This window comes from Mesocricetus auratus, unplaced genomic scaffold (genome assembly GCF_017639785.1).
Source record: "Mesocricetus auratus isolate SY011 unplaced genomic scaffold, BCM_Maur_2.0 Super-Scaffold_100676, whole genome shotgun sequence".
NCBI classification, from domain to species: Eukaryota; Metazoa; Chordata; class Mammalia; order Rodentia; family Cricetidae; genus Mesocricetus; species Mesocricetus auratus.
Window position 1 is genome coordinate 68,897,028 of NW_024429266.1, and position 24,113 is coordinate 68,921,140.

The 24,113-nt window shown below is 47.0% G+C and overlaps 1 protein-coding gene across 3 annotated transcripts in view; it reads left to right on the forward strand.

The window, feature by feature from the left end:
- Nucleotides 1-24,113, forward strand: part of Cfap221 (cilia and flagella associated protein 221) — a 74,884-nt gene that overhangs the window by 31,012 nt on the left and 19,759 nt on the right. For all 3 annotated transcript variants that reach the window (XM_040738605.1, XM_040738604.1, XM_040738606.1), the window contains exons 7-16: nt 3,692-3,795; nt 9,638-9,797; nt 11,192-11,309; nt 11,393-11,504; nt 11,701-11,809; nt 13,998-14,085; nt 15,703-15,792; nt 17,241-17,339; nt 19,629-19,734; nt 22,702-22,829. In XM_040738605.1, the coding sequence (XP_040594539.1) occupies nt 3,692-3,795; nt 9,638-9,797; nt 11,192-11,309; nt 11,393-11,504; nt 11,701-11,809; nt 13,998-14,085; nt 15,703-15,792; nt 17,241-17,339; nt 19,629-19,734; nt 22,702-22,829 (1,114 nt within the window). The remainder of the gene's footprint in view (nt 1-3,691; nt 3,796-9,637; nt 9,798-11,191; nt 11,310-11,392; nt 11,505-11,700; nt 11,810-13,997; nt 14,086-15,702; nt 15,793-17,240; nt 17,340-19,628; nt 19,735-22,701; nt 22,830-24,113) is intronic.

Sequence of the window (24,113 nt, forward strand, 5' to 3'; positions counted from 1 at the left end):
CATTTAAACAAGAAATAGCAGCAGAGGGCTGGGGGTGTGGCTCAGCGGGTAGAGTACCTGTCTACCATGTAGGAATCCCTGGGTTCCATCCCCAGCACCACATAAACCAACTAGGAGGCAGAAACAAGAATGGTAGTTCAGAGTCATCTCTGGCTACACAGGAAGAATGAGAAGAGTCTGGCTTTGTGAAACCATGTTTCAAAAAAGATGGAAGGAAGGGGGGAGGGAGGGGGAGGGAGGGGGGAAGGGAGGGAAGAAGGGAGGAAAGGAGAAAGGGATTGAGGGAGGGATCAGTTACCAGCAGGACATTGCCGGCAGGTGCCAGGAGCAGTCTTCAGTCAGAACACAGGCCTCTTCAAAGTCATTAGATAAACTTCCTCAAGTGAATCATGGATTCCTCAAGTGAATCATGGAGAGGGTGAGGAGGCACACACACACAGGCACACACACATAGGCACACATGTGCTCATGCACACACACACACAGGCACACACACACACACAGGCACACATGTGCTCATGCATACACACACACACAGATGGAGCAGGGATACCTATCAGTGAGCAGTGTAACCTCAAAGGGGCCTCAGAGGGACCTGTGCAAGTGAAGCAAGCAGACAATGCCTTTCAGCAGAATGGGGAGAAGCTGCAACATGCAGGCTCCAGAATTGCACTGGGCTCCAGACTGCAGCGGGCTCGGGGATTGCAGTGGGCTCAGGGGCTGCAGTGGGCTCGGGGGCTGCAGCATGCTCGGGGGCTGCAGTGGGCTCGGGGGCTGCAGTGGGCTCAGGGGCTGCAGTGGGCTCGGGGGCTGCAGCGGGCTCGGGGGCTGCAGTGGACTCGGGGGCTGCAGCGGGCTCAGGGGCTGCAGTGGGCTCGGGGGCTGCAGCGGGCTCAGGGGTTGCAGTGGGGTTCATTCCCGTGGGATCGAGGAGGCCATGGTCCCACTGTTACTAGGAAACAGCACCTGCCATTGCCTTGAAACTGAGGGGAGCATGAGATGCTTTTCTTCTTCATCCAATGAAAGAAAGTCACAAAACTTGACTGTCCTGGACCTGGGCCTTTAACCCAGTTGGGGACAGAGGCAAGTAGAGGATAATGACAATCAGGTTGTGATGCTGAAGGGAACCAAGCTGTCCGTTATCCCAGTGGCTGGGGGCAATGTAGCCCTAAAATACCTGCTTCATAGAAGCCCTAATGTAACAGTTAATCTTTTTATTCTTAGAGAATTTCATACATGAATATAATACACCCCATCCTTCCCGCTTCTCCTGTGCACCCCATCCAGATTTATGTCTCAACTTCATATCCTATTCTAACTTTTTAAGCATATAACTGTAACATGAAAAAAATAAAAGACCCAGAGACTGATGTTGGGGTTCAAACATCAAGCTGAAGTTCAGAGAAGCAAAGCAGCTGGCCACTAGCTCTGACCTCTTCCTCAGGCTGAATGGGCTGATCCTGTCTCCAGAAGCTCTCACCAAGCCTCAGACTGTAACCTCTCCTCAGTGTGGCTGGAGAATGAATGCCTCATACTGACTACTGAAAACCCTGCTTCTATCTTTTTTTTTTTTTTTTTTTTTTTTTGGTTTTATGAGACAGGGTTTCTCTGTATTGTTTTGGAGGCTATCGGTCCAGCCTGGCCTCGAACTCACAGAGATCCACCTGCCTCTGCCTCCCGAGTGCTGGGATTAAAGGCGTGAGCCACCACCGCCCAGCCTGCTTCTATCTTTTATGCCCCTCTAGTGCTGGGATTAAAGGCATGTGATCTGTTTCTCTTTTAGACTGATTCAATCTCATGTATCGATGGGTGGCCTTGAACTCAGAGAGATCCATCTAGTTCTTAATCCTGAGTCCTAGGATTAAAGGAGTGTACCACCACCTCCTAGCCTCTGACTGCTGGGATTAAAGGTGTGTGCCTGGCTTCTAAGACTTGTGTCTTACTTTGCTTTCTGAATCCTCATGCAAGCTTTAACAAATCATAAATAATATATCACTACATATAACCTACTGAGCCCAGTTGGTGTTGCCTGTGTGCACATGGGTGTAGTGCTAGCTCCTAGACCATGGACAACCTACCAAGGGCCATATCCCCAAAGAAAACTGGCAGGCTTTCCTAGTAGCACTGGACCCAGGAGTGGGCCTTGTGAGCTCTTCTCCCATCTGTACTGGAATCAAATGATTTATCTTCTGCAGTTCTCAGGGAGGTAGCCACAACTCTTGAGAGTTCTTGAGTGCACTGGCAATCTGACTTAAGTTTGAAACCACCTAGAAAACACACAGGGTGTGCCTGTGAGAGCATTCCCAGAGGGATTTAACTGAGCTGGGAAGACCCACCCTGCCTGTGGGTGGCAGTATCCTACGGAGTAGCATCCCATATTAATAAAAAGGAGAGAGCAAGCTGAAGACCAACTCTCATCACTATCTGCCTCCCTGACTTAGATGCAATGTGACTAGCCGCCTCCTCCTCCTGCGGTGACACTATTAAATACATAGCGATTTTAGATAGAAGATCCCTTGTATGGGTCACCCCTACAAAGGAGAAAGGAACAGAGATTGACAAGGACTGTCAATCAGTGATTCTTTCTTTCTTTTGAAATAGTTCATAGTTCTTAAGAATAAATAGAGAAATCTTAATTGTTCAAAAATATTTATATTTGAACTATTCCAGATATTTCACCAACTTTTTTTAAAGATAATGAATTTTCAAAGCCCCTAAATGTTTACTGGAAAACAAATACTTATTGAGCAGTGTGTGTGTGTGTGTGTGTGTGTGTGTGTGTGTGTGTGTGTGGTGAATCTGGGATAGCAATGAGATTCCTACACATATGATTCCACCTTTATAGGACTCCAAATCCAGGGCAGGCGAGGCCCAGTGTGTGGTGAAGTCCACAGTGAGTAGGTCAGGTGGGTCCCTCCCAAGAAGTCAGATTCTCCCAACCTGGCAGTTCCGCTTACAGTGAGTACAATGGAGTTCTCCCGAGTGTGAACAGGGATGGAGCCCAGCCGGTAGTGTTTGCCCACTATGCTCAGGAAGCCCTGGGTTCCATCCTCAGCACATGGCTGTGCACGCCTGTAATCCCAGCACTTACGAGCTAGAGAAAAGTTCAGAAACTCTGGACCATCCTCGGTGTGATAGTTGGTTTTAATTTTGAATGTGACACAATCTCGAGTCACCAGGGAAGAGGCTCTCAATGTTGGATTGTCTAGATCACGTTGCCCTGTGGGTATGTCTATCAGGAACTGTCTTGATTACATTAACTGATATGGGAAGACCTGTTCACTGTGGGGGGCGTCATTCCCTAAGCAGGGGACCCTGGACTGTGTGAGAGGGATCCAGAGAGCTGAGCACAAGCAGGTGTGTATTGCTTCATTGCTCCCTGCTATTGGCTGTGGGTATAGCTGCCCCAATTTCTCTACAACAATAAGCTGTAACCTGACATTGAGAGATGAAATAAGCCCATTCTCCCTTAAATTGCCTCTGTCAGGGAAACAGAACCAGACATGGCTGCGCAGCAAATTGGTGCCAGCCGAGGCTACATGAGAGCCCATCTCAAAGCAAATCTTTCTCAGTGGGTGTCACTTGCTGCTGCTTGCTGTGCTCCCTGGGTCTCTAGTCCTTTCTAAGTAAGTTGAAGAAAGTTAAAAAGGAGAACGATGTGTCCCGTTTCCTTCTTGTGCTTGTTTTGCAGCAAAAGCTTCGTCATCCCCCTGCAGTGCAGCTGTCCCGTGGATTTTGAGTTCCACATCACTTTGCTGCGGTCTCATCAGGCCTTTACAATTGCGCCAAAGTCAGGTGAGGATGGTGGGGCGTCACACACCCGACTGCCCAGTGATCCCAGGTCAGGGGCAGAACTTGGAACAGAAGTTGCTTTCTCTGTTGCTGTGTCCAAAACAGTGTAAGGAGGGGTTTGTTTGTCTCACAGTCTAAAGGGGAGGGACAGGGGGAAGGCAGGAACGTGAGGCTGCTGGTCACATGGCATTCACGGTCACAGATGAACTCTGGCGCTCAGCTGATGTTTTTATTCAGCCCAGAGTCCCAGCTCATGGAGCAGCACTGCCCACATCCAGGACAGGTCTTCTCACCCCCAGCTAGACATTTCTGGAAGCACTCTCATGGACACTCAGAGCCGTGTTTACATGGTGACTCTGAGTCCAGTCCTGATGACAATAAGCCTGCATGCTTGGAGGACACACACACACATGTGCAAACATGTGTACGCATACATGCATCACACACACACACACATACATGTAAATTTGCATACACATACATGCATGCCCCCACACACACAAAAATGTGTGAGGCTAAAATGGGTCAAGTGTAAATTGTTTCCAGACACATTTCCTCTTCCAAACAGGTTAGTGGTAACTGAACCCACCCTAAGTTACCGCTTGCTTGTGTGGCCTAAAGGTTGGGGAGTATGGTATGCGCCAACGCTCATTCCAGACCCACAGATCAGTGTGCCCTTTAAGCCTTGTCCCATTTTACAGATGAGAAAACTGAGCCTCAGTTAAGGCATTAAAGCTGAGTCGCAGAGTTCCTGGGCGACCAAAGAGAATTGTGATGGAGGCCCAGTGACCCTTGAGGCCACCCCTCTTGACCCAGGCTCTGGGCCACGGCCATGGCCTTTGACTCTCCACTGTGAGGCAGAGAGGGAGCCTGACTCCTTGGTGCCTTCTTCCACAGCCCCAGTGCTAGAACTTATCAAAGCCTGTTTGCAGATGATTTTTACGCCACACAGCTGTTAACTGCCTCTTACAGAGGTGTTAGTTTGCCGCAAGCCCCACAGTCAGTGGGACCCTAACTCTTAGAAGGTTAAAACACAAGTCTCCAAGCGTGAGGCTTCAATGGCTCTATGAAAACTTATGGGAATATTTTGTACTTCGGAGCTGCTGGGAGGAAACCTTTAAAGCTTATGATAACATAGGTGATGTCACTTACGTGTGGAATCTAAGAAGTTTGGTCTCATAGACTGTAGCTCGGTTGACAGAGTGCTTGCCCCACATGAAAGGGGCCCTGGGTTCCACCCTGAGCCCTGCAAAGCTGCACACCTGTAATCCCAGCGGTTGAGATATGGAACCAGGATGGACAGGCACCCATGGTCACCTTCAGCCACAGAGAGTGAAGACCTGGGACACACAAGTCCCTGCCTCTTTTTGTGTGTGTTTGTTTGTTTTGGCCAGTTGTGCTGATGCATGCCTTTAATTCCCGCATTCAGGAAACAGATGAAGGTGGGTCTCTGTGAGTTACGGGCCAGCCTGGTTTACATGGGGAGCTTCAGGACAGTCAGGACTATGCAAAGAGACGACCCTGTTTCCAAAAACGAAAAAGGACAACTTTTAAAAAGTATTTCATGGAAACAGAGACTAAACCAGTGGTTACCAAAGGCTGGGGCCAGGAGGTGGGATGGTGAGCGGGCTCCAGTTAGAGGGAGTAAGTGCCCAGTAGAGTGCCTGAGGCCAACAGCGTAAGTTCAGAAGGACTCATGCAGGGCTGAAGAGAAGCCAGTTAACAGAGTGCTTGCTGCACACGTCAGCCTTGATCTCCAGCGCCCACGTAAAAGCCAGGTGTGGTGGTGCTTGCTACAGTCCAGCACTGGGGAACAGCGACAGGAGCCCTGGAACTTGCTAGCCAGATAACACAGCCAGTCAGTGAGCTCTGTGTGCAGTGAGAGGCCCTGTCTCAAAAGGAAAGTGTTTGACTGCTTGGCCCATAGGGAGTGCCACTATTAGGAGGGGTAGCTTTGTTGAAGTAGGTGTGGCTTTGTTGGAGGAAGTGTGTCACGGTTGGGGTGGGCTTTGAGGTCTTATTTGTTCAAGCTCTGCCCAGTGTGGCACACAGTCTCCTTCTCTTGTGTGCGGATCAAGTTGTGGAACCCAGCTCCTTCTCCCGCACCATGTCTGTCTGCATGCCACCATGTCCCATCAGGATGATAATGAGCTGAACCTCTGAACTGTACGATGCCCAATTAAACGTTTTCCTTTATGAGAGTAGTCGTGGTCATGGTGTCTCTTCACAGCAATGGAAACCCTACCTAGGACAATATGGGACAATCATTACACGTTTTCCCCATCACTGCCCTAAGAAACAATGTACTCTTATTTTCCGTCTTCTTTTAGTCACTGCCCATGACTATATTTTCTTAGTTTATTTACATATTTAAATGTGTCCCTGTACATGTTTATATTACTTCATTTATGTATTTAAGTGAACCTTTGTTTGCTTTATTCGTATCACCTACCAAATGACACAGCAATATTTCCTGGTAGTGACTTCATTGTTCCATGTTGTTGTATGTTCTTCATAACGCTTACATTGATAAACTACAGCCCTCTTTATTTTTATTTGTAATTGTGTGCATCTGTGTGTATGTATGCCACCTGCATGCAGTGTTCATGGAGGTCAGAAGAGCTGGAGCTGCCTGATGTCGGTGCTGGGAGCCAAACACAAGCCATCAACAAGAGCAGCAAATGCTCTTAACCGCTGCGTCATCTCTGCAGCCAAGACTTTCTTGGCTTTGAGTTTTTGTTACTATTATTTGTTGTTTGCTGTTGTTTGTCTTGCTAGGTAGTGCAGACCAGCCTAGACCTGGAGATCCTCATGCTGTGATCTCCTGAGCCCTGGCATCTAGCACCCAGCTTCCTGCCCTGTGACTTAACGGTATTCATTATTTCTGGTTATGTTGGAGGTAGTGATCTGTAATGGATCCAAGAATAGTGGTTTGGGCTTTACATTTTTCTATTACTTTTCAATGTACTTATTCCATGTACTTGTACGTGCATATGATCGCATTGTGAGCAGAGGACAACTTTCTCGTTTGCTCTCTTCTACCATTTGTGTCTAGAGATCAAACTTAGGTCATCAGGCTCGACAGAATTCACCTTTACAGTGAGCCATCTTACTGCCTGCTCCACAGACACACTTGTTTGCAGGGTGGCCTAGATGTCACTGTGTAGCCAAGGATAACCTTGAATTTCTGATCCTGCTGCCTCTGCCTCCTGAGTGTTGGCACCAGTAATGCTGGTGTGTAGGGTTGGGGATCTTCGTGTATGCTGGGTAAGCACCCTACAGACTGAACCACACCCCTAGTCCTGAGCTTAAATATTGAGGATACCTTTCTTGCTTATAAAATATCACTCCTTTGTGCCTCTATGAATTTTGGCCAAGTATTAGCTACCAAAACTTGGCACATGTTTTACAACTGTCAACATTGCACAGTCTGCCACCATCATGTTCAAGTGAAGGAGCTACACTAACAGGAAAAAAAAAGAAACAAACAAAAGCCAGCTTACTGTGGTTGCCTGGACTATGTCTTCACAGCAGGCTTTATGTAATATGTCTAGGTAGGGAACACTTAAAAAATTAATCCCCCAGGTCAATTAATCCTCGCCCCAGAGCTTTGTCCTTATATTTTTAAGTTTTTAAGCTGGAGTGAGGCAGTAGGATGCCCTTGGCCTCAAGTCTTGAATGATCTGTAGATCCCACAGGGTGGTGTTCTGACCACATGATGGTGAAGGTATTAAAGTCTCTTCAGTTGGGATTAGCTACCCAAGTGATCTGCTGTTGGTCTGCAGATCCATTGTCTCTGGTGGCTCTTTCTACATGGCCCTGGGCTTAAGATGCAATAGTGGCCATCATTTAACAATTGTGACCTCAGTCTGTGCTCAGTAAATTAACAAATGCCTACTTTGTGTGTGTGTGTGTGTGTGTGTCTCGAGAGTGCATGTGTGCGCGAGTGCGTGTGCATGCTCACACTGGGATGCCTACCTTAATTGTTCCCCCACTTTACCTGTTGAGGCAGGGTCTCTCACTGTTTCTGCTAGACTGACCTGTGAGCTCCAGGCATCCTCCTGTCTCCACCCCTCCCAGTGCTAGGGTTACAGATGCGTTTGCTTTGTCAGATTTTACGTGGGTGTTGGGGGTCCCAACTCAGATCCTTATGTTTCTACAGCAAGCACTTTACACACTGAACCATAAGCCCAGGCTCCCGTATTATTTATAAGATATAATGGTTTACGATGGTATTTTCACACATGTGTGTAATGTATTTTGATCACATTCACCCCTACTTTCTCCCTGGTCTCCCACCACTCCCATTGATCCTGCTTTTCTTAGCCAGCCCCCCTTCTACTCCCGTGTCTGTGCCCCACTGAGTTTCATGAGTGTTGCTTACAGGAGCAGTGGCTACACCACTGGAGAGAATGTCTCTCCCTCCCTCTCTGAGAAACTATTAACTACCCATTTTTAAAGTACCATAGGAGGGGTTCAGGTAGGCAGAATAGCTGTGAGCTGGTGTCTATCTTAGATGCTTGCAATTTCCCTGGAAGGAAACATTCAGGTAGGACCCACACAGAGACGTCACGCATTCTGACAACCTATCAGACTACCTTGCAGGAGAATGGCCATGAGACAGTGATGGGCCACACCTTGACTAGGACAGCTTAGCTATGCACACCTCTTCTGTTTAAGTCTAAACCTCATATCAGGATCCCATTGGTGGACTTGGGGGTCACTGGGCCTCTTCATTCTCCTAGGTACACTGGTTAAATCCCTTTTTTCTGTTTTTCACTATTAGTTTGTCTCTTTAATGACTTATTGAGGATGAATGGTACAGCCTGACTTGTTAGGGCTGTGAAGGCTCAGGCTGTGACCCTAACAACCCCAGGACACACAGGGTTCTAAGCCCAGTTGGTGCCAGAGATACAAAGGAGTAATACGGCATAGTGGGCTGTTGACAGTAGAAGGAACACCAGTTCATCCGGAAGATTTGAAAGGAAGGGGACTGGGGGTGTAGCTTTGTGGTAGAGCAACTTGTCAAGCATGGATAAGGCCTTGGACTCCAGACCCAATATTAAAGAAAGGGAAGGAGGGATCAAGAGAGGGAGGGAGGGAGGAGGGAGAATCGGAGGAAAGAATAAAGTTACAGAAAAACACAAGGAATTAAAACTATCTGAACCAGAACTCCTTGGTGTGTGTTCCTAGTTTTCCATGTTGCGTACAGCATTGGCATTCTGGTCATTGACTCTAGGGTCAGCATTCTGGGAATTTACATTTGAGGCACTAATGCAGATGGATTTGGCCATATTTGTATAACTACACGATCAGATAATTGTTGGAAAGGATTTATGTAGTCACTGATAAGTAAGGTCTGTGTGGACACTCAGAAGTTGAGACCTGTGCATGGTGAAGAGACTGTAGAGTGAGCAGAGGCACGCCCACGCTGTGCTGGGAAGATGGGGTTGGTGTTGCCTCATCAGCTGCATTTAGTGAGCACAGCAGATATCTCTGTGATGGTTAATCTTGCCTGGCAATGCCAGAAGGGGGAAAAACTGGGCAGGGCATGGGTTCATCAAAGTGGGACATCCCATTCCATAGCCTGGGGTCCCAGACAATAAACAGGAGAAAGGGAGCTGAGCACAGCACCTATCTCTCTGCTTCCTGACTCTGGCTGCCGTGTGGCCAGAGGCCTCACACTCCTGCTGCCATGACTTCCCACCATGGTGGACTGTGAGCCCTCAAACTGTGAGCCAGAGCAAACCCTCCTTTCCTTAAGCTGCTTTTGTTGGGTATTTTGTCACAGCCACAAGAAAAGTAACTGATAAAATCACATCCCCCCACTCTCCTCTCCTTACAGGAATAATTCCAGCTAACGGGAAGGCAAAAGTAACTGTCACGTTCACACCCATCCAGTACGGGATGGCACAAATAAAAATTCAGTTGTGGATCTCACAGTTCAACTCTCAGCCATACGAATGTGTCTTCACTGGAACCTGCCACCCCAACATGGCCTTACCGTATGGCTTCTTCATCATGTTTCTGTCTTCTCAGGTAGCCCAGGCTGGCCTCAGATTCACTATGGAGCCCAGATGATTTTGACATTCTTCCTGCCTCCATCTCCGGAGTGCTGGCATTACAGACATGCACCGCTGTACCTGGTCTATATATTGCTGAGGATGGAATCCAGGGCACCGTGCATTCTAGACAAGCACTCTACCAACTGAGCTATCGCCACAGCCCCAATTTTTTCTTAACACTTCACCAGAAATCCAATCCATTTATGAACATTGTGGTGCACATTTGGAATCTTATCACTGAAGAGGCTGAGGTGGGGAGATCATGAGTTCAAAGGCAGCCTGGGCTACACAGCAGGAACCTGCCTTTAAACAAACAAGAATCCAAAGTTTCTCTCTTCTCCTGTAACACCCCCAGAAGTTTGTCTTTAAAGCTGGGAGTGGATGCCGGCCTTTGGTCTTTTGCCTGGCACGTACGTAGCCCCAGGTTCAACCCAGCACTACAAAAACATTTGTACTACAAGATGAGTCTACAAAAAAGGCTCCAAAGCATAGAGGCAGGTGTCCTACCAACCTAGCTAGAACCCCACCCCAGTTTTGTTTTTGTTTTCCAAAGAGCATAAGTATTCGTTTACTAGGAAGGTAAATTGAAGTCATAGTTTCTAAAATAATCAGCTTAAGCTGTTGAAGAGCTTCAGGCTAGAAATAAATTACGCTGGACCACCAGAGCATACCTAGCCTGCTGCGCTTCTGCTTGTCATATTCATGAGAGATGCAAAGGAGAGATGGCTCAGCACGTAAGGTGCTTGCTGCCAAGGCTGACAACCTGAGTTGCACACCTGGGACCCACAGAGCAGGAGAGTTACTGTTGTCCTCTGACCTCCACATGAATGTCATGACGCGCGCAGGAGAGCACACACACACACACACACACATGTATTTTTTAAGAATGGGAAGGAAGGCAATCACTGGCATATATATATATATGCATATATAAGGACATATACACATGTATGTGATTATATATGAATAGACTGATATGAAATTTGTTTCCATGGACTCCTTTTGACACACAAACTTCTTTTAGTTTAGTTATAATATTGTTGCACAAGTGATAGTTTTATCAGAAAGAACACAAAAACAAACACCTTGAGCTGGGGGTTATAGAGCTGGGTCAGTGGTTAAGAACACTGGCTGGCCTAGCTGAAGGCCTGGGTTCAGTTCCCAGCACCCACATGACAGCTCAAAGCTGTCTGTAACTCCAACTCTGGGAAATCAGGTGCACTCTTTTTGGCCTCTTGGGGTACACAGGCAACATGCAGTCAACAACCATAAAATAAAATAAACCTTTAAACTGTTGCATTATACACTAACTTCCCATCTGTTTTAAACTCCAGATTAGAAGAGTTCAAGAGATTAAATACTCGTTCTAGGAAAGTAAATGTTCCTCCAGAAAAAACAAATTATATACACTTTTACCACACTCCCACAAAGGCCAGGCCTCGGAAGTTGAAGGTATGTTGGGGGGCAGGGGAGGCACCCCAGTGCAATGGAAAGGCAGGGACAAAAGAACTCATCCCTCCTGCCTTGGTCCTCAGGAAATCGAGTACCAGGACCTGCGGTTTCCAACAGATCTGTCCAATCCATTCGCCGTGGCAACCGTCCTAAACCAAGAGCCAGGGAAGTTGAAGATTAAGGAATTGAAACAAGGTAACTGCCACTTGGTCTGCCATAAACCAGTCCCTGGGGCAAAATAAGAAAGAAATGTGTCCAGCCACGTTTATTATTTATGAACAAAACTCAGTTAGCTGTCTGTTAGGCGACATGGTTAGAAACACAATTGTGTTTGTCTGGGTAAGTGACTGATTTGATTACAGCCATGATCTCTGCCCACTCCTGCCTGCAGTCATGGATCAGGGTGACGAAACCTCCAAAACCAGACAGATGAAGGAGGCGCTCTTCGAACAGAAAGTCAGACAGAACATCCTAGAAGAGAGCGAGAACCATCTTAAGTGGTAAATACTGAGGGATAATGTGTATCAAGTGACAGGGTGACTGCTTTTAGGGGATGGCCTTTGACGCAGGAGACCCAATGACGTGCAATTACTGATAAACTCCCTTGGTGAATTCAATTATTCCTTCTCCTCAGCTGGCGTTTCTAGCTCAGAATAGGAGGCTATTAGAAATAAATTATTGTAACTAAGACGTGTGTTTCCTACGCACAGCAGCAGGGCAGGATAACAGTGAACTGTGCGAGGCTTGGCCCCTCCTCCCTGCCAGCTGTGGCTGCCACCCCAGCCCCCATGCAGTGGGAGCAGCTGGGGACAGCCCTGGCAGCAGACGTTCAGGGAGAAGCATTCTTGTGTTTCTGGGGTCAAATGGACCTTTTCTTTTCGTACTAGTTTAAACTATAAACCCCACGACCCTTGTCATGTGTTCAGTAGGTCAACGATAATGCGCATGCCCCATTATTTTTTCCTAGAGACACATTTGGCTTCTTAAATCGTGTATTTAAACTTAAAACATATTTGTTTGGAAGTTGTATGTGATGATACATACTATGACACACCTGTGAGGCCAGGGGACAACTTTGCGAGAGTTGTTTCTCTCCTTTCACCTATAGGTCCCAGAGAGTGAACTCACTATGTCAGGCTTGGTGGCACTAAGCCAACTCACCTGCCCATGTTTGATCGTTAATCTCTTCTAACTTACAGTTGAAAATAGATACTAAATTAACGTACTAGCCAATGGGGCATAGTCCACCTTTTGTGGCTGAATAATATTCCATTGTGTAGTATACCACATTTTAACCACTCAGCTGTTTTTCATTTTCATCAGCAACACTGGAGAGGCGCAGCTTTTCTACATCCTCAGCAACACCTGTTGCTTTGGATGTCTTAGATCTGTATTTCCCTGACTACTAGTGATGCTGAGCATTCGGGGTGGGGGGTGGGGGTGCGTGTGTGCGTGTGGGGTGCGGGTGTGTGTGTGTGTGTGTGTGAATGTATGAGAATGAGAGAAAGTATAAGTGTGTTTGTGTGTGTGTGATAGAGTATGTGTGGATGTGAGTGTGTGTGTGAATGTGTTTGTGAGGGAAGAGACAGAATGTGTGTGTTAGAGTGTGTGTGTGTAAGAGACTGAGTGTGTGAGTATGTGTGTAAGATAGACTGAGTGTTGTGTGACTGTGAGTATGAGAGAGCGAGTGAGATTGTGGAAACTAGAAGTAAGCCTCAGGTATTGCCCCACAGGTGCCATCCACCTTATATTGTTTGTTTTAAAGATTTGCTTATTTTGTTCTATGTGTAACCCTGTTTTGCCTGCATGTTTGTTGGGGCATGTGTGTTACCAGTGGAGGCCAGAAGAGGGCATCAGATCCCCCTAGTACTGGAGTTACAGTCCTTTGTGAGCTGCCATGTGGGGACTACTAATGGAACCCCGGTCCTCTGGAAGAGCAGCCAGTGCTCTTAACCACTGAGCTGTCTCTCTAGCCCCAACCTTGTTTTCTGAGACAGGGCCACTCGATGGCCTGGAGCTCACCAAGCAGGCTGGGTTGGCTGTCATGGGATCTGTCTGCACCTCCTCAGTACAAGAGCATACCACCACTCCTGGCTTTTTGTGTAAGGCTTCTGCTCCTGGGGACTGAACTCAGGCCCTCATGCTTGCAAAGCAAACGCTTGACCGAATGAACCATCTCTCAGGCCCTTGTTGCATTAATTTATAGACATTTTAGCATAAGCCACTAGAAGATAGGATTTCTTCCTCCTCCTCTTCTTCCTCCTCCTCTTCCTCCTCCTCCTTTTCTCTCCTCTTCCTCCTCCTCCTTTTCTCTCCTCTTCCTCCTCCTCCTTCTCTTCTTCCTCCTCTTCCTCCTTCCTCTTCTTCCTCTTCTTTTCTTCTTCCTTTAGTTTTGGTTTTTCAAGACAGGGTATTTATGTGTAGCTCCATCTGTCCAGGAACTCACTCTGTAAACCAGGCTGGCCGCCTACTTCTACCTCTCAAGTTCTGGGATTAAAGGCATAATACCACCACCACCTGTGAAAATCTTCATTTCTCATGGGACATATTATTCACCCCAGAAGTGACTGCTTCCAGTTTTTCCCCATTCCTTCTTGGTTATAAAAATATAGCTAGAACACTCATTGCAAGGATGACATTTGCTGATGGTTTCCGGAAGTTGTTTTTGTTTCTATTTTTCCTCTGCAGGCAGGTGCATCTTGGTAAAGATCACACATCTTTAAAGTGTAGAAAAGAGCTCAGTGAGGAGCGGCAAAAAGCATATGAGAAGTACAAGGTCAGAATGGCGGCGAATTTGACATCATTCAGTTCACTACATCTTTTTATTCCCTATTGTATTCAGGGTTCCAAATCGGGAGAAAGAAAATGCATAGGAAGTTGAGATTACCACTGAAAGGCAGATCATTTGCCTTGTATGTTTGTGGCCCAGGGCTCAATTCTGAAAGAGAGAGAGAGAGAGAGAGAGAGAGAGAGAGAGAGAGAGACAGAGAGAGACAGAGAGGAGAGAGACAGAGACAGAGAGAGAGACAGAGAGAGAGACAGAGAGAGAGAGACAGAGAGAGAGAGACAGAGAGAGAATATGAGAGGAAGGCAGAGGGCTGAACACACATAAATTGCTAATTACAAGTGGAGTGTCTATAGGTGACAGAAGAGACTGATGTTGGGTCTGTTGGGGACATTCAGAAGGCAGAGAAAGAGTGAGTGCAGTCTAATTAGAAAACAAGAATTGGCAGAGAGAACAAGAACCTTCAAATGGAGGCGATGACTCGGGCTCGGGCAGCGGTTCTGGATGTGAGACTCCTGCCCTGTGGTCTGCAGAGCATGGAGATGAGAGCCCCAAACTGTTGTCAGGAGCCACCCAAGAGCTGTATGGCAGGTATAGTCACATGCTGTGGTGCAGAGGTTGAGACATTAACATATGAATTATAGGGGATCCAGTTTATCCCCCTCCAAAAAAACCAGCAAAGCTTAGAAGTGTGAACTTCAGGATCTCAGTGAGTAAGTAGGAAGGATATGGACATGGCTAATCTTTTTTTAAAAAGGTTTGTTTAGTTGTAATTATATGTACATGTGAGTATCTGTGTGTGAGTATGCATGTGTGAGTGGGGTGTTGTGGGGGCCGGAAGAGGACATCTGCTCCCCTGGAGCTGGAGTTCCAGGCAGTTGTGAGCCACTCAACACAATAGTAGGCTCCTCTGCAAGCCTAGCAGCCACTCTTAACCACTAAGCCACCTCTGTGGCCTCTGTGACCAGCCTTTGGGGCATTGCCATATGTTGTCACATACAGAGTTCACACTGGAGGACCTGCAACCAAGTTACCAAAAAAAAAAACACCACTTTTTTAAAGTCCCATGTTTTGTGAGGGACTGATTCCTAGCTATCTGGGGCTCTCCGTGAGGTGGAGGCGGGAAGATAGAAGTTCAGGGTCATCCTCAGACATAGTAAATTTGAGGTCAGACTGTGCTACATGAGACGCTTGCTGCTATTAAAGTTCCCCGTGTCTGAACAGTAAGAATAGTGAACACTTTAACCTGCCAGTACTCCATGGCAGGACATCGGTGACCCATTGTCCAGTAGGTTCCACGAGCTTTATTTTTGTTTTGTTTTATTTGTTTGTTTGTTTGATTTGGGTGTGGTTTTGTAATTTTTTCCCTTTTTTCGGTTGTTTTTGTTTTTTTCTTCGAGGTAGTGTTTCCCTGTGTAGCCCTGGCTATCCTGGAACTTGCTTTGTAGACCAGGCTGGCCTTGAACTCACAGAGATCCGCCTGCGTCTGCCTCCCAGGTGCTGGGATCCAAATGGTATGCCATCACCACCTGGCTTCCCACAAGCTTTAAAGAAAAATTGTATGCATTCATCTTTGACTTTAATATGTCTCCTCATATACAAATCCAGCAAAACCGAGACGACCCTGTTTTGGAGGAAGAATTTCAACGACTGGAGACTGTACGGAACAACAAGAGGATCGTCCGTGACCTGGAGGAGGTGAGTAACTTCTCTCCACTTGGCGGTGACCTGGATGGAGGAGGTGAGTAACTTCTCTCCACTTGGAATCTAATCATCCTTTAACTGTTCATTTCCAAAGGACCAAGGAGTTTCATAGCAATCCCCTCACCAGGAGGGAACAGCTGTTTTTAGTATGCTTATATTTCCCAGGTGCTGTCTCACTGTCTTTATTTCCTTTCTGGCCAAAAGTAACTTAAGTATCCTGGAGGCGGCTCTGTGGCTCTGAGTCTGCTCTCTCTAAGGACCCAAGTTCAGTTCCCAACATCCATGTCAGCAGCTCAAAGTGTCCTGGAACTCCAGCTCTAATGTATCCGATGCCCTCTTCAGGACTCCACTGGCATCTCACTCACAGGAGCACATACCCACACACAGGCATATAATTTAAAATAAAATTATATATATATATGTATATATATATGTATGTGTGTGTATGTATATATATGTGTGTATGTATATATATATGCATACACACACACACACACAACTTAGGGGAGTGAAGGTTTATTTGGCTCACAACAACAACAATCTATTGTCAAGAGGCCTCAAGGCAGGAGCTCCCAGGCAGGCCTGCTCGCTACTCCACAAGCTCACTGCACAGCCAAAGAAGTACCCAGAACCGATGTAGGGACACCTGCTAGCTGGCTCACAGGCAGGCTTACACTTAGCTTTCTTAAACAACTCAGGACCATCTGCTAAGGTATGGTGCTGCCCAGGGTGGGCTGGGCCCTCATACCACTTAGCAATGGAAATAAGCCCCCAGGCCCCCAACACTATCCCCCACCCACCCACTATGTGCCCACGGCGGTCACATTAGGGTGATGCCTCTCTTCTCAGATGTCTCCAGGCTGTTACAATCTAAAGCGAACTAGGATACTACGTATTTGCAAGTGAAATATCTGAACTTATAATTATGGTCTGGGGAGATGCTCAGCTCACAAAGTGCATGCCACACAAGCTTGAAGGCCTGAGTTCAATTCCAGGACCCACATAAAAAGCCAGCTATGGTTGCAGGTGCCTATAACCCCAGAACTGTGGATCTAGAGCCAGTCTATTCAAGTTAGTGAGCTCCGCTTTCAGCATGAGACTCAATGAAGTGAGAGCTGGAGATATTGCTCAGAGGTAAGAGCAATGGCTGTTCTTCTCCAAGAAGACCAAGGCCGGATTCCCAGCACCAACATGGAAGTTCCAAAGGTTGAGCTCAAGTTTGGACTTGGTGGCAAGCACTTTTACTCTGTGAGCCACCTGTTTCCGCTTGTTTTGATAGTCTCTTGCTAAGTAGGCCAGAATCACTTCAAATTCATGATGCTCCTGCCTCAGCTTCCTGAATGCTGGCATTACAGAGATCAAACTCTAACACATTTATTAAAGGCTCATGCCAAAGAGTTTGTACTTGAATGTAAGGTGTGCCTATGCTTTTGTCTTCACAGGGAATCCAGGAATTCCATCCTAATTTTGATCCACTCATTAACAACATGTGGCTCAGTAGATTCCGGGCACAAAGGCGGTTTCAGCAAGCAGCGCGCAAGGTAACTCTGAGCTCTAGACTGGCCTCTTCAGCTTTTTGTCTTGTGTAGTTGCCAGGTGGGGGAAATCCAACAATGGCTTTACAGGAATAAAGGATTAGAGATGCAGTTCACCTGGCATAAACATCACCTCCACAAAGTGTCCCATTGAGTAAGCGTTCCAGTCTCCCTTCTGCTGCCCTGGTAAACACCGTGACCAAAAACAACTTGGAGGAGGAAGGATTTGTTTGGAGTACACTTCCAGGCCACAGTCCATCATGAGGGTAATCAGGGCAGGAACTGAAGCAGACACCTTCCTGGTTCAGGCTTGCACTTAGCTGTGGGCTGGGTCTTCATACATCAGTTAACAATCCCCACAGTCTTCCACAGACAGTCTGATGTGGGAAATCCCAAAGACTCCCTTCTCAGCTAGGATGGAGTTAAAGCAACCAGGGCAGTAAGGTTTTAATGTAGTCACCTATCTAGACAGTCATCATTGCTTTGTGATATTTACCTCTCTATTTATTTGGTCAGAGTCTATACCCCAGGGGAACCTTGAACTCACTGTGTAGTCAAGTAACTCCTGATCCTCCTGCCTCCACTTCCTGGTTGTTGGGATTACAGGTGTGCACCACCACACCACGTTTGTGCTATGGGTGGAACCCCGGGCTCTGTGTAACCCAGGCAAACCCTCTACAAACTGAGCTACACCCCTGCCTGTTACCTAGTTTCAGAATATTTTTATTACTCAGAAAGGCAGTCCCTACCCATTCCCTTGCTCCCCAAGTTCCTGGCAGCCACTAAATCTACATTCTGTCCTTATGGACTTGGATTTTCTGGACATCTCATGAAATGGAATCATACTGTATGTGACTTTTTGTAACTGGCTCCTTTCACTTGTATCTCCAGTGGTAGCATACGAGATCTTCACTCTATTTCATCACTGTGCAATATTCCACTGTTAGGGCAGACCAGGCTCATACACTGATGGGCATCCCAGCAATTTTCACCACTCAGCTACTCTGAGTAACGCTGCTATAAACATTCACACCCAAGTTAGAGGACACATGGCTTTTTATTCTCCAAGGTATACACACCTAGGAGAGGAATTGCTGGGGTCATACAGTGACACTAAAGCAATGGGATATTGGGGGTAATTGTTTCAGTGGAGAATGAGGAATTTCAGAGGTGACATTGAGCCTACTGCTTTCTCCCAAGAGTCACCTCCTGCTGTGGCTCCCCTGCATACCTACATTCCACAAAGCACATCCGCAGCCTCCAGGGACTTCCTACTGTCAGGATGAAGAAGAAGCATCTGATGGGGCTGGGCAGATGGTTCAGCCAGTATAGCTCTTACCATGTAAGCATGGGGACTGGAGTCCAGATTCTTAGTCCCTGTGTAAAAAGTCAGGTGTGGTGGCATGGGCCTGTAATCCTAATATTAGGGCCACTGAAACAGAATGATCCTGGGACTCCAGGCAGCCTAGCCAAATCTGCGAACTCTGGGTTCAGCGAGAGACCCTGTCTCAAAAATAAGGTGGAGTCACAACTGAGGACAGAACCCAGTATCAACCTCTGGCCTTCATAAGCACGTGTATGTTTGCTTACGTGCATGCGTGCACGCGCACACACACACTCACACGCTCACACGTTCACACACACACACATGCGCATGGACACGTGCATACACCACACCACACAAACCAGAAAAGTGGGAAGGAAGGAACAATGAAAGCTTCTAGGGTTCTAATGTGAGGAGCCACATCTGACTGCAGCCACACCTCTGTCCTTCACACTGTCCCCATCCTCTTCCAAGAGCACCATCCCTGCTGTGGACTTATATTTCCATTCCCCCTCCTTGACCAAAACACTTCCCTGCCTCCCTGTGGCTCACTGGTCCACTGCCTTTGGACCAACTGGTCTTCTGCCTGTCCTCAAAGGAGAAATCCTTCTGGTCTTTGACACAAAGGATGTGCTGAGCCCCTCTGGCATCTTATGCCACCTGTAGACCTCTGTCTCTTCCTTTTGAGTGTGGTTTCCCTAGGGGACAAAGACATCTTCAAGCAAGGGAGAGCAGTGATTAAGACACTGCTGTGTTGTTCAGCTTTCTCCTGCTCTGACGAAATACCCGAAGTAATCAATGTGGAACAGAAGAAGTCATGGGTTGGATCAGTTCTAGAGGTTTCATTCCATTGCACTGTGCAGTTTAGAGCACACAGTGGGAATGCCTGCTGGCATGAAGCTGCTCACCTTGCGACAGCCAAGAGAACCTTGTGTCAACTCCTAACTTGAAGCTGTTCTTTCCAATTCCAGGTCATGCTTGAACGGAGGTTGCACATTATGCTGAGGGCTATCCATGGAATGGACAAAGAAGGCATGTTGAGAAAGCTTGTCAAAGCCGAACGATCACTAATACAAGGTAAGGAGAGCTGAGTGATGCTGATAACCACAGCCTCTTAGAGGTCTCTTCTCAATGAACTCAGCTCTGGCAATGTCAAATCTCATCATAAATTCTATACATCTGTTTTGTGTTGCCATTAAAACAAACCAATACCAGCTTCACAGCTTAAAGCTACACAACTTCAGGGATGGGGTGATGGCTCAGAAAGCAAAGCACTTGCCTTGAAAATGTGAGGACCGGAGTTCAACCCCTGGAAACCACATAAAAGGCAGGTACAGTAGTTACCAGTGACAGTGAGATGGGAGGCAGAAGGTACCTTAGAAGCTCCCTGGCCAGCTAGCCTAGCCTTTGGTGAAGATCCAGGTCTGTGAGCGACCCTACCACAAACAGAAGGTAGAAAGTGACTGAGAACTGACAGCCAAGGTTGTCCTCCAGCCTCCACATGATGCGCACAAACATACATGTGCATACACACAGGAACACATGAATGTCACAGCTTCTGGCAATCAGGGATCTAAAACCAAAGTGTCAGCAGGGCCGTTCCTTGTCTTGGAAGCTGCTGTTGAAAGCTGCCCTCTTTCCTTGGCTCCTTGTGTCACTGCTATCTCTCACCCTTCCTACCGACCCTGCGATTTCATCAGGCCTGCCTGGGGAACCTCTCCACTGTGGGAAGTCTGATTTACTTATGTCTACCAGCTCCCTCTCACCATGTGTGAGTTACCGTGTGTAACTGCTCATCTTTGAGGGTGTGTATATGAGTTATCTCCACACCTACCTCAGATCTCCAAGCCAGCTGTGGCCCAAGTGCCTGCCCAGTTAAGTCACAAAGGCCTGCCCACCCTAGACTGAGTGGTATCACCTGTGCGGTCTGGTTTCCACTCAACCTCTTGCTGTCCATTGCTGCTTCTCATCAGCAGAGACACAAGGACACTTGTCATGTATAGTTGCTGCATGACTGGTTGACTCTAGCGAATGTTCAGCCTAGCGTTTACACAAAAAGCTTTAAGCCACATACTGGCTCTTGTTCCTAGAAAATCTTATTGTTGGGACTGGGGACATAATTCAGTCAGTAAAGGACTTGGCTTGCAAATATGAGGACCTGTATTTGATTCCCAGAACCCACATAGAAAAAGCCAGCCATGGTGGGACATGCTTGTAATCCCAGCACTGAGAAGGTGGAGACAGCGACCCTGGCCAGCCTACTCTCCTTGACAAATTGCAGGCTGTCTCTAAGAGCAATATGGACTGCACCTGAGGAACAACAGTTGAGGTTGTACTATGGCCTCTACATGCAGATCCCCACATGCTACATACTTGCACATACATGTGTACCATATGAACATAGACATGCACATCTCACCGAAGAGGGAGGGAGGCTAAAGGAGGGAGAAAAAGTTCCATTCATTTGAACGCTGTGATCCACAAGCTGCTTCTAAGAACCCAAAGGCCATGTCACAATTTTCTCCTCTCAGTCTGTGGTTCACACGAAGAGCCAAAGGCAGCCGCGCCAACCCACACTCGCCCAGGCCCGCCTCTATCACGCCCCACCTCCTCAAGCAGTAACAACCCCCTCCCCGCCACCAAGACTGCAAGACCGCCTTGCTTCCCTCCCCAAACACTCTGCAGCATTCTAAGTACTCGTTTATTCCTCCTACAGTATTTTATTGTTAATTTTGAAGTTTCTAACAAGGAAAGCGTTTTTAACAAACAGTAAACTTTACATGAAAATCACACTAGTTATCTATAGAAGTTCTCTAGAACGCACCTTTTCTTGGTTAGATTCATCAGGGGTATTTTAAGGAAGGACTGGTCTCTGGGGACGGGGGGGGGCTCAGCTTGCAGTCCTTGCACACACACCAGGCAGCTCACAACCACCTGTCATTCTAACTCGGGATTCTGACACCCTCTTCTGGCGTCTCTGGGGACTGCACTCATGCACAAACCCATAATTAAAACTAACAATAAAAACTTCTAAAAATAAAGTCAAATTTTATGAGAACTGCAACTTAGTAAGCTAAATGAAGTAAAAAAATTAAAATGAATATGAGCCAAGTGTGGTAACCCACACCTATAATGCCAGCATTCCGGAGGCAGAGACATGTGGATGCCTGAGTTGGAGGCCAACCTGGTCTACAGATCGAGTTCCAGGACAGCCAGGGCTATACAGAGAAACTGTCTCAAAAAAAAAATCATAAATAACCATGTACATATATATTATTCTATATATGCATACAAGCATGCTTGTGTATACATAAATCTAAGTATTCTTTCTAAAGTTTATATAAGCATATATTAATTATATATAATAATTTGCAGTATGACATTTTCATACATTTTTATATCTTTCTCCTTTCTCTCCCACTTCTTCAGATCTCCTCCTTTCTAACTAATCACTATTTTGCCTTCATGTTTGTGTGTGTATGTGTGTGTGTGTACACAGTGTATTATGTGTGTATGTGTGTGTTCTGTGTGTATGTGTGAAAGAGTGTTGTGTGTTGTGTATGTGTGTGAGAGAGAGAGAGTCCTGTGTGCTGTGTGGGGGTTATGCTGGTGTATGGGTGTGGTATGTTTGTGTGTGTAGTATGCATTTTATGTATGTGTGTGCATGCATCAGTGTGGGGGTATTGTATGAGTATGCTTGTGTGTATGGTGTGTGCTGTGTATGTTATGTGTGGGGTGTGTGTATGCGGTGTGTTATGTGCCTGTGTGTGTGTGTGTATGTGTGTGTGTATATGTGTGTGTGTATGTGTGTGTATGTGTGTGTGTGATGTGTGTGTGTGTAGGGGTGTGTGTGTGTGTGTGTGTATTGACCCAATACGTTTAACTAAGGCTGTTACAGGAGCATGACATATCAGTCACTACACCACTGAAGAAAATAAACATGAATGCTCTGCTGCACATGGCATTTGCTAAGTACACAGCTAAAATGCTGGTTTCACATAGAGACACCTCACAAATTCCCTAAACATGTTTGTCTTTTCCTAGCTGAGAATCCCTACCGATCCCTGAGGGCGCGAGTGAGTCAGGATGAATACCCCTGGCGCTACTCACTACAGCCTGAGGAAGTGCTGCCCTTTGTCTTTCCGTCGGACTCTCAGAGCTACAATGAGTTGGTGGGTGTCAATAATGAGTTGGGGGAGCAGACAGCCAGTCCCTCCGCCTCCTGAGAGGCTCTGAAGGGGACTTGTGCCTCAGGAATTATGAGCAGTAGGGAATGAGGGAGCATCCACTGCCATCTGCCCCATACCTAATGTATCCAGGGGTACCACCTGCCCCATACCTAATGTATCCATGGGTATCATGTGCCCCATACCTACTGTATCCATAAGTACCACCTGCCCCATACCTAATGTATCCAGGGGTACCACCTGCCCCATACCTAATGTATCCATGGGTATCATGTGCCCCATACCTACTGTATCCATGGGTATCATGTGCCCCATACCTACTGTATCCAGGGGTACTACCTGCCCCATACCTACTGTATCAATTGCCCCATACCTACTGTATCCATGGGTATCATGTGCCCCATGCCTGCTGTATCCATAGGTATCATCTGCCTCATGCCTGCTGTATCAATAGGTACCATCTGCCCCATGCCTACTGTATCCATGGGTATCATGTGCCCCATTCCTACTGTATCTATGGGTATCATGTGCCCCATGCCTACTGTATCTATGGGTACCATCTGTCCCATGCCTACTGTATCTATGGGTACCATCTGTCCCATGCCTACTGTATCTATGGGTACCATCTGTCCCATGCCTACTGTATCTATGGATACCATCTGTCCCATGCCTACTGTATCCATGGATATCATGTGCCCCATTCCTACTGTATCTATGGGTATCATGTGCCCCATGCCTACTGTATCTATGGGTACCATCTGTCCCATGCCTACTGTATCTATGGGTACCATCTGTCCCATGCCTACTGTATCTATGGGTACCATCTGTCCCATGCCTACTGTATCTATGGGTACCATCTGTCCCATGCCTACTGTATCTATGGGTACCATCTGTTACATGCCTACTGTAACTGTGGGTATCATATGCCCCATGCCTACTGTCTCCATGGGTACCTGGAAGAGCTTCCTTGTAACTTGAGCTGATTCCCAATCTGAAGCCCAGCATGAAAACTGGACTCAAGAGAAGATGGGAAGATAGGAGCAGAATTCTCACCTGGCCTATGCTCAAATGAGCCTCCTGGCCTGGCAAATGGAAGGCCAAGACAACAGCAGCTCTTAGGTCGGGGTCCTATCTGCTAAAGATGGCATGTGGACCCAGAATCAACAAGCTAACCGACCCATCAGGCTTGGAATCCCACCACTCCACGCCCACCCCATCTCTCTCTTGAAGTATGACAATGCCTCCTCTTCCCTCGTATAAAAAAATAAT